We start from the raw sequence: 11,406 nt of genomic DNA, 5'->3' as shown, positions 1-11,406 counted from the left end.
CCAATCACAGGGACGCAGACCCCCTTCCGTTGTTTAAAAAGACATCCTGCTGTGCCAGAAGCTGGTGCAAAAGCCTGTGCGCCACTAGAACTCTCACAGCAATAAATCATCACACACCTTGGTATGGAGAGGCTGTCAAAAAGGGGTAGTGTTGGGTGGGCTGGGACATACAGTGCGGTTGCTCATTGCCAAGATGTGGCATTCAATGTTTGCATCCTGGCCAGCACAGTGGGTGCAGGGGAGTGTTGGGGACCTGCGTCTGCATCATCTATTATTTGCAGGGGAAGAAAGCTTCTTTCTTCTCTTCTTTTTGCTTAGATGTATTTCTTCCCAGCCCTGACATTTCTTAATGGTTGTCTCAGAAGAATAAGAGGTGATCTTATTAAAACATAAGATTGGAGGGCAGGGGAGATAAGCAGGGTGCATGCTAGTCAAGATATATTTAATAAGGGTACATTTGTTTCAGTATACAGGGTTGCCAGTTTATGACAGAGATGAGGGATACAGTGCCCTCCATAATGTTTGGGACAAAGACCCATCATTTATTTATTTGCCTCTGTACTCCACAATTTGAGATTTGTAATAGAAAAAAATCATATGTGGTTAAAATGCACATTGTCAGATTTTAATAAAGGCCATTTTTATACGTTTTGGTTTCACCATGTTGAAATTACAGCTGTGTTTATACATAGTCCCCCCCCCCCCCATTTCCAGGCACCATAATGTTTGGAACACATGGCTTCACGGGTGTTTGTAAGTGCTCAGGTGTGTTTATTTACCTTCTTAATGCAGGTATCAGAGAGCTTTCAGCACCTAGTTTTTCCATCACCTTTGGAAACTTTTATTGCTGTTTATCAACATGAGGACCAAAGTTGTGCCAATGAAAGTGAAATAAGCCATTATAAGACTGAGAAACAAGAATAAAACTGTTAGAGACATCAGCCAAACCTTAGGCTTACCAAAATCAACTGTTTGGAACATCATTAAGAAGAAAGAAAGCACTGGTGAGTTTACTAATCGCAAAGGGACTGGCAGGCCAAGGAAGACCTCCACAGCTGACGACAGAAGAATTCTCTATATAATAAAAAAAAATCCCCAAACTCCTGTCCGACAGATCAGAAACACTCTACAGGAGTCAGGTGTGGATTTGTCAAGGACCATTGTACGCAGAAGACTTCATGAATAGAAATACAGAGGCTACACTGCAAGATGCAGCTACTGGTTAGCTGCAAAATAGGATGGCCAGGTTACAGTTTGCCAAGAAGTACTTAAAAGATCAACCACAGTTCTGGAAATGGTCTTATGGACAGATGAGACGAAGATTAACTTATATCACAGTGATGGCAAGAACAAAGTATGGAGGAGATAAGGAACTGCCCAAGATCCAAAGCATACCACCTCATCTGTGAAACACGGTGGTGGGGGTGTTATGGCCTGGGCATGTATGGCTGCTGAAGGTACTGGCTCACTTATCTTCATTGATGATACAACTGCTGATGGTAGTGGCATAATGAATTCTGAGACACATCATATTTGATCAAGTTCAAACAAATGCCTCAAAACTCATTGGCCGGCAGTTCATTCTACAGCAAGACAATGATCCCAAACATACTGCTAAAGCAACAAAGTTTTTCAAAGCTAAAAAATGGTCAATTATTGAGTGGCCAAGTCAATCACCCAATCTGAACCCAATTGAGCATGCCTTTTATATGCTGAAGAGAAAACTGAAGGGGACTAGCCCCCAAAACAAGCATAAGCTAAAGCTGGCTGTAATACAGGCCTGGCAGAGCATCACCAGAGAAGGCACCCAGCAACTGGTGATGTCCATGAATCACAGACTTCAAGCAGTCATTGAATGCAAGGGATATGCAACAAAATACTAAACATGACTACTTTCATTTACGTGACATTGCTGTGTCCCAAACATTATGGTGCCCTGAAATGGGGGGACTATGTATAAACACTGCTGTAATTTCTACATGGTGAAACCAAAATGTATAAAAATGGCCTTCAATAAAATCTGACAATGTACACTTTAACCACATGTGATTTTTTTCTCTTACAAATCTCAAATTGTGGAGTACAGAGACAAATAAATAAATGATGGATCTTTGTCCTAAACATTTTGGAAGGCACTATAATTTCTTCTTTCAACCAATTTTGATTCCTGTAAGTTCTCTATCCCAGTGAGGTGTGAGATGGATCTATTCCAGTACGAAACTAACATATTTTTGGTCAATCGTAGGAATTATCAGGGAAAGTGGAGTTTTGAAAAAGGAGTACACCATATTACCTTGTGTACTTTTCACAGAATACTTCTCAGGCTTTTCATCGTCACCGAATGTTACTGACAACTAAATTATTTGGGGACCACAGGAGCACTAAGCAGCCAAACAGCAATCAAAGGAATATTCCATTCAAGGTATGACTTATGAACCAAGTTCCCAGTCATCCAAGTTCCAGCATCCATTGTATATCGTGTTAAAGAAAAATACAATGGTGGAGAATAACCCCTTTAACAGAACAAAAATGAAATTCTTTAAAGTATAAACATTACATTTTTGAATTTTATTTTTAAAATACATTTATTCTCAACAATACTCCTAGATTGGATTATGCAGTTGTATAACAAATCTTTCATAATATGCAATCTCTGTGAAACTGATCTTCAAGTTTGGGAGTCTTTTGCCTCGTTCATTGAAATCAAGGGAAAATAGTTGAAATGTCAAAAATAAAATCAGATATTCATGAAGTAGTCCTATCAAAAAATACATTAAATGTCTCTATTTATCATCAGGGATTCAAGTGTCAAGATACAATTATGTTACCTTAAAAAAACACATTTATTTGGACAGTACGCCTCTCACACACATAACTTTGAACACTAAAAAAATTAAAAGATTAAATGCTGAAATATCAAGTTTCTTAATGACCAAGAAAATGCTTTGAACATTAGCTAAATATTGTGCTTTTTTTCTTTCTATTTGCTACCTCCAAATTCTTCACTATAATTTGATATCCAGCCAGCTGAAAGACATCATAGCTGCTCTCACTAGGGATCCCTTTGAGCTGATTTATAACATGCTTAAAAAAATATTGTCCACATCAGAGATGACCAGATCTTTGTGCCAGCTTTCTTAGATGCAAACAATAAGTACCAATATCCAAAAAACCCAATTATAACAATAATTTGCATTTATATATTATTTTAGTGCAGCAACATGTCCCACAGGAGCTATACTATTGGCCAACTTAAGTAATCACAAGGTGCTAGTACCATGTAATATATCGACAGCAACATTTTGGCCTCTTTGAAAATAGTTGGACAGCAGTGTTATTGTGAGAGTGAACAAAGGTGGTGACTTGAGAGTTTAATTTAAATAGAAATGTTGAAGGATGTTTGGGAGCCTCCTTGCTCAGGGCAGAGGAGGGAAATGGAGCAAATTTGGCTCAGTTGTAATTCCTGAATTCTCAAGTACAAGTAGATTTAGGTCTCGCATGATCCAATTTAATGGCAAAACAGGCTCAAGTGATTTGAGATTCATTACATGGCAAAGAAAACACAAAGCTACATGGATATGGATGTGGTGCCATGTCTTATATGTTATGATTGAAGCAAACATCATTAATAATTGAGTATTGATGGAATTATTGTAACAAGTAATTTACAATAAAAAGTCTTAAAGTATGTAATTTAAGGTTAGATTCATTTAGAAATGCTAAGCAAATACTGAAACAATGTTTTAAATGAAAATAGCCTGTGTGAACAAATATACAAGCAAAAGTAAATGCTGTGAACTTGAGGCAACAAATACATTTATTTGTTTAAACATCATTGCATTGAGTATAACTTCTGTATCCTTTATGGTTATAGGACATTGATTTTAACAAGTAACAAATAGACATTTCCAAGAAATAAATTATTCACATTAATGTAAAATACAATTTAGATTATTTTTCTCTACATAATTTCTCTCTAAAGTGACATTAGTACATCGCGTTCTTGTACGCTTGTATGGAAAGATTTCCCGAAGATAAATGAATGGAGGCCTGGTTTTAATTTCTCAGCCATGGCCATTATAATACTTAAGTCACCTTCCACTGTAAGGTCAAGGTCAACTTTCAAGTTGCGTAAGGATTTGAAAGGCTTCTTACCCCTCTGGCTGAAAAAGTAGAACAAAACAGTTTACTGTAATGATCAGGATCAATATTTTATAATCAATGAGGTGTCTATTCAATCAACCCAAAAAGAAAACTTGCTTTGCCGTGCACTTATTTTGCAAATTCTTTTTACTGCCTTTTCTAAATCATAGATTTTGCATCCATGTTGTTTCTACTATGCTTCTGACAGTTAATTCATATGCTAAAAGACCACTAAAACCTTGCTGAGAAAGCTTAATTGCTTTTGCTGAGAAATTGTACAAGTAGTTTTTCCTTAGCATCTTTAACTGTTCTCACTTCAACTTCAAGAAATATCCAAATGTAATGAAACAGATTAACTGCACAAATTTAGCATTCCCCCTTTTCTTTAATTCTATAGACTTTGTTTAATGAAAATGTTTAAAACACAGCGCTAAATCATTGAACCTTATGCACAGAAGTGGTATCCACGATAATTCTATTTGCCTGCACTAGGCCCGTATCTCTCTGCTCCCTTCCTATTCATCCACCTTGTTGGCCGGTGTGGGCACGTTGGGCCAAAGGGCCTCTTTCCACACTTTATCACTCTAGGTCTCTAAAGAACTGAATGAATTAATTCTGAAATCTCTGCCTTTTAAGATTGATGATTTGTCAGATATTTTGTGCTTTTTCTAAAATACACATCTTTTACGTATGCTGGATGATGAAGGAGGTCTCAACTGCCAACAAAACCTGGAGCGTATATACAAATACTCCCACTCACTTTGAACAAAGTCAACCAGTGTGGCGGCTCCCAAGGGTAGGGCCATACTACTACCGACCCCTCGGCACGGGAATGGACCAGTCCCGGGAGGCGGTCCTGGACAAGGTTTGGGCGCCAAGCCATTCCGGCAGACTAGACCCGTCTGAGACCCACGACACAATAAATATACCTTCCCGAAATACCTGGCTCCTTGCCTTTATCAACACGCTACATTGGTGACCTCGACGGTCCATTCATTAGGATGGACAGAAAAGCATATTCCGACCGCCCGTCCGGCTCGCAGGCCGACCAGGCCCCAGCTGTCGACGCGGTAGGAATCAAGCTCCCGACCTTCTGGACCACCCGGGCTCGCGTTTGGTTTTACCAAGCGGAGGCCCAGTTCCAGCTGCAGGGCATCACAGTGGATAACACCCGGTTTTTCCACCTGGTGGGAGCCCTTGACCAGGACACGGCTGAAGAGGTAACGGAGTTCCTCCAGGACCCACCGGCCGATGGTAAATATGAAGCCCTTAAGGAGCTGCTGCTCCAAACCTACGGGCTAACCCGAATGGAGCGGGCCGAAAGGCTCCTCCACATGCCAGGCCTCGGTGACCGGCGCCCATCTAGCCTCCTGAAGGAGATGGTCGCGCTGCTCGACGGGCACAGACCGTGCCTGATGTTTGAATATACGTACCTGCACCTGCTGCCGGCCGACATTCGCCTGCAGCTCACCGACGCCTCCTTTGCAGACACCCGGGCCCTCGGCAGGCGCGCGGACGCGCTGTGGGCGGCGCGCCGTGATGACGTCAGTGCGCTAAACGTCACTCGAGAAGCGCCCGATTTTCTCCGGTCGGGCGGGGGAGCTGTGGAAGGAGTGACAGCTACGTCCCGGAGGCCTGCGAGATCGCCCCCCGTGGCCATTGCGGGTCGTGCACCTGCAGTCCCACACCAGCAGGCTCCAGCCAGCACCAGCAAGAGGTACTGGTGTTATTACCACCAGCGCTGGGGTGCGGCAGCCCGACAATGCCGCCAGCCGTGCACATTTTCGGAAAACGCCCGGGCCGGCTACCAATAGTCCCTGCGGTGGCCGGCCAGATTCACCGCCTCTTCGCCTGGGATCGGCGGTCCGGGAGCCGCTTCCTCGTGGATACTGGGGCGGAGCTGAGCGTCCTGCCCCCTTCGCCGCTGGACATTCGTTCTGGGAAGCGGGGGCCCATCCTCACCGCGGCAAATGGGAGCATTATCCAGACATATGGCGTCCGCACGGTCCACATCGTTTTCGGCGCCAGTCATTTTACGTGGCTGTTTACGATCGCCGACGTCTCCCAGCCGTTGCTCGGGGCCGACTTTCTGCGGGCTCATTCTCTCCTCGTGGACGTCAGGCAGCAGCGCTTGGTCCACTCCGCCACGATGGAGCCCATCGCGTTGCGGCTGAATGACCCCATTATACGCCCGCTATCGTCCGTGGACTCCCATTTCGCTCGGGTGCTGGCGGACTTTCCGGATATTATGGCCCCGCAATTCCGGTCATCGACCCCCAAGCATGGGGTGTACCATTATATCACAACTACCGGCCCACCCCTCCACGTACGAGCACGCCGACTCCCGCCTGAGAAACTACGCCTGGCACGACAGGAGTTCCGCACAATGGAGTCCTTGGGGATCGTCCGCCCTTCCAACAGCCCATGGGCATCTCCACTCCACATGGTCCCCAAGGCAAACGGGGGCTGGAGGCCTTGCGGGGATTATCGGCGGCTGAACGTCGCTACCGCCGAGGACCGATACCCCGTGCCCCACATCCAGGACTTCAACGCCCATTTGGCTGGGGCCACGATATTTTCAAAGGTGGATCTGGTGCAAGGTTACAACCAGATCCCGGTCCACCCGGAGGATGTACCCAAGACGGCAATCATCACGCCGTTCGGACTCTACGAGTTCGTACGGATGCCGTTCGGCCTCAAGAACGCCGCGCAGTCATTCCAGCGGTTAATGAACGGCGTGTGTCGCGGGCTGGATTTCCTATTTGTCTACCTTGACGACATGTTGGTAGCCAGCCGCTCGCGGCAGGAGCACTGTGCCCACCTCCGGCAGCTTTTCCAGCGGCTCAGCGAACACGGGTTGGCCATAAACCTCGCCAAGTGCCGCTTTGGCGTGGCCACAATCGACTTTCTCGGCCACCGTGTGTCCTCGCAAGGAGCGGTTCCCCTGCCGGACAAAGTAGACGCCATCCGCCGGTTTCCCCGTCCGTCCTCGGTGCGTGGCCTGCAGGAGTTCGTCGGCATGGTGGCATTTTATCACCGGTTCCTGCCATCCGCGGCCCACATCATGCGGCCGCTATACGAGCTGCTGGCGGGCAAGCGTAAGACCGTCGTGTGGACCGACGAGGCCGTAACAGCCTTTGACGGCGCGAAGGAGGCCCTGGCTCGGGCTGTGCTGCTTGTTCACCCACGGGAGGATGCCCCGACAGCCCTTACGGTGGACGCCTCAGAGTTGGCGGTTGGTGCCGTACTGGAGCAACTCACGGACGGGGGTTGGCGCCCCCTGGCCTTCTTCAGCCGGCACCTCGACAACGCCCAGAAGAAGTACAGCGCTTTCGACCGCGAGCTCCTCGCCCTGTACCTGGCCGTTCGTCACTTCCGCTATTTTCTGGAGGGCCGCCCGTTCACCGCTTACACGGACCACAAGCCGCTCACTTTCGCCCTGGCAAAAGTCTCCGACCCATGGTCCGCCCGACAGCAGCGCCAGTTGGCCTACATATCAGAATTCACCACCTCCATCCGCTTTATCGAGGGGAAGGAAAACCGGGTGGCCGACGCATTGTCTCGCCCCGCCATCAATGCCGTGTTAGAAGTGGCACCCGGCATTGATTATTCTGCCCTGGCGGAGGCCCAACTAACGGACGGGGAGATGCCCGCCTACCGGACTGCCATCTCTGGCCTCCGCCTTGAGGATGTTCCCCTCGGCCCCGGAGCGACGACGATACTTTGCGATGTGTCGGCAGGTCAGCCGCGCCCCATCGTCCCGGCCGCGTGGCGCAGGAGGGTGTTCGACGTGGTCCACGGGCTGGCTCACCCATCCATCCGGGCGACGATCTCATTGGTAGCTGCGCGGTTCATGTGGCATGGTCTGCGCAAGCAGGTTGGCCAATGGGCCCGCACCTGCATTCCGTGCCAGACGTCAAAAATTCAACGCCACGTCCGGGCGCCACTCCAAGGGATCGGTCTACCCTGCCGCCGTTTCGACCACCTGCACGTGGACATTGTGGGCCCGCTCCCGCCGTCCCGGGGCATCACCCACCTCTTCACGGTGGTGGACCGCTTCACGCGGTGGCCGGAGGCCATACCACTGGCTGATACGTCTACAGCCACATGCGCTCGTGCGTTGGCCGCGCACTGGATTGCTCGCTTTGGTGTGCCGGTGGTCATCTCATCGGACCGGGGGCCACAGTTCACCTCCGAGCTGTGGTCGGCCATGGCCCACCTGTTGGGCGTGCGGCTGCACCACACCACGGCCTATCACACGCAGGCAAACGGCTTGGTGGAGAGGTTCCACCGGCAGCTGAAGGCAGCGCTGAAGGCGCGACTCGCCGGCCCCGACTGGATGGACGAGCTACCATGGGTTTTGCTGGGCATCCGGACTGCCCCCAAGGAACACCTGGCTTCATCCTCAGCGGAGCTCGTCTACGGGTCTCCGCTCACGGTGCCCGGGGAGTTCGTGCCCTCGTTGCCGGGGCGAGAGGAACCGCCCTCATCCACCCTACAGCGCCTCCGAGAACGAGTTGGCAAGCTCGCACCCGTGCCGACGTCCCGCCATGGGACATTCCGCCCTTACGTGCCATCGGCCCTCCAGGACTGCGCCTTTGTGTTCCTGCGCCGTGACGCCCACCAGGCGCCACTCCAGAGGCCGTATGAAGGCCCGTACCGGGTGCTGGAGCACGGGCAGACAACCTTTGTTTTGGACATGGGGGGCCGGCAGGAGGCCGTGTCAATTGACCGCCTGAAGCCGGCCCACTTAGACATCGACCAACCGGTGCGGGTGGCCCAGCCTCGGCCACGAGGTCGCCCCCCTTTGCGGGTCCCACCGCCTGTCTCTCCAACTGTGCCTCCGCCGGCCCCTCTGTCGACCGATTACCGTACGCGGTCCGGTCGGGTTGTGCGACCACCAGTGCGTTTCGTGCCTCCGGATCTGGGGGGGGGTACTGTGGCGGCTCCCAAGGGTAGGGCCATACTACTACCGACCCCTCGGCACGGGAATGGACCAGTCCCGGGAGGCGGTCCTGGACTCAGGGATATAAGGACAAGGTTTGGGCGCCAAGCCATTCCGGCAGACTAGACCCGTCTGAGACCCACGACACAATAAATATACCTTCCCGAAATACCTGGCTCCTTGCCTTTATCAACACGCTACACCAGTATATTAAATAGGTTGATTTAGGATTCTTAACTGAATAGAGGAAACACAATCTCATCTGAATAAAACAACCTTCTTAATAATGCTAAATATTTCAGTCAGTTGATAGAATAAATGAAATTGTAACAGTAACTAACAGTAACTAACAGTGAACATGTAATATCACATTCTGACAAGTACAGATACTTTCGAATATCTCATTGCCTAAATACAGCAAACTCTAGTAACTCGCAATGGTTGATCGTGATGTGTGGAGGGGATTTAAAATTATGTTTACTCTGATAGACACTATTGAAACAAGGACTGTCTTTGTCAATGCTTGATGAATGGGGACACCTGCTGGAGATATCTGCTGCACAAGAAAATGGTGAACAATGGTGCAATACAGTACCTGTGCACAGTTTAAAATTAAAATTACAACATAGAACAGTGCAGCCAAACATGATGCCAAGACCATCACTTATGTACCTGCATATAAGCCATTTCCCTCCATTCCCTACATATCTATATGCCCATTCAAGTCTTTTAAATGCCACTAACATATTTGCTTCAACCAACACCCCTGGCAGCATGTTCCAGGCATTCACCACCCTCTGTATAAGAGACTTGCCCCACATATCTTCTTTAAACTTTGCCCCTCTCACCTTAAAGCTATTCCCTCTAGTATTTGATTTTTTTCGTCCTTGGACAAAGATTCTGGCTGTCTACTCCATCCATGCCTCAAATAATTATATATGTACTTCTATCAGGTCTCCCCACAACCTCTGGCATTCCAGAAAAACCAATCCAAGTCAGTCCAACCTTTCCTTGTAGATAACATTCCCAAATTCAGCCATTACGGTGGTAACCTCCTCTGCACCCTTTCCAAAGCCTCCATATCCTTCCCGAAATGGAGCGAGCACAATTCACACAAAGTTCCAAATGCAGCCTAACCAAAGCTGCATCATGGCATCCTGACTCTTATACTCAATGCCCCAACCAATGAAAAGCATACCGTATGCCTTCAATACCACTCTATCTACTTAAGAGCCATACAGCATGGAAACAGGCCCTATGGCTCAGCCAACTGATGCCGACCAAGGTGCCTCATCTACACTAGTCGCACCTGCCCATGTTTGGCCTATATCCCTCTAAACCATTCCTATCCATGTACCTGTCCAAATATCTTTTAAAAGTGTTGCTACTTTCAGGGAGTTATGGACTTGGACCACAAGATCCCTCTGTTCATCAATAATGTTACGGGTCATGTCATTAATTGTATATTTTCCCCTTACATTTGATCTCCCAAAGTGCGACACCTCATACTTGTTCAAATTAAACTCCACCTACCAGTGGAGTATAATGGTAGTGCAGCAGAGTAGAGTAGCTGCCTTACAGTGCCAGAGTTCGAACCAGACTATGGTGGCTCTCTGTACGGATTTTTTACGGTCTCCCCATGACCATGTGGGTTTTCTCCGAGAACTCTGGGTTCCTCCCACTCCAAAGACGTATGTGTTTGTAGGTTAATTAGCTTTGTACAAATGTAAATTGTCCCTAATGTGTGTAGGATCTGTTAATGTGCTGGTTAGCGCGGATTCGTTGGACCAAAGGCCCTGTTTCTGCGCAGTATCACTAAACTAAACTACCATTTCTCCGCCAATTTTTGTAACAGATCTATATCCTACTGTATACTTTGACTACCTTCCTCGCAAACGGCGACTCCTGCGATCGTGATGTAATCTGCAAATATTCTAACCAACCTGTCTATGTTCAAGTAATTTGTATTTATTTATATATGTGTGTGTGTATTTAACATATATGTATATTGTATGTGTATATATACACATACATATACAGTAAACCCTCTGTAACAGACCACACAGGGGTGATGGTGTCTGTTATTACCTATTGTCCACTATAACTGATTAAGGGGGTTAATATGTACAGCACTAACGGAAAGACAACCAATAAACATACACTACATAAGAAACAGTAGAGGACACAAAACACACAATACCATGGAACGGCACAGTGGCGCCATGCTAAAGTTGCTACCTTACAGTGGCAGACAGCCGAGTTTGATGCTGACCTTGGTGCTGTCTGGCAGAGTGGGATTCCTCCTGCATTGTGGAGAA

General features: G+C 47.9%; 1 protein-coding gene across 3 annotated transcripts in view; it reads right to left on the bottom strand.

The window, feature by feature from the left end:
• Positions 1-2,114: 2,114 nt before the first annotated feature.
• c9orf72 (C9orf72-SMCR8 complex subunit) overlaps positions 2,115-11,406 on the bottom strand; it is a 58,562-nt gene continuing 49,270 nt past the window's right edge. For 2 of the 3 annotated variants that reach the window (XM_078394869.1, XM_078394867.1), the window contains one exon: positions 2,115-4,163. In XM_078394869.1, the coding sequence (XP_078250995.1) occupies positions 3,977-4,163 (187 nt within the window). In that variant the 3' untranslated portion in view covers positions 2,115-3,976. The remainder of the gene's footprint in view (positions 4,164-11,406) is intronic. The other variant, XM_078394863.1, reaches the window with a different exon arrangement.

Source organism: Rhinoraja longicauda, chromosome 3 (genome assembly GCF_053455715.1).
Source record: "Rhinoraja longicauda isolate Sanriku21f chromosome 3, sRhiLon1.1, whole genome shotgun sequence".
NCBI lineage: Eukaryota > Metazoa > Chordata > Chondrichthyes > Rajiformes > Arhynchobatidae > Rhinoraja > Rhinoraja longicauda.
This window is presented reverse-complemented; position numbering and strand designations above follow the sequence as displayed.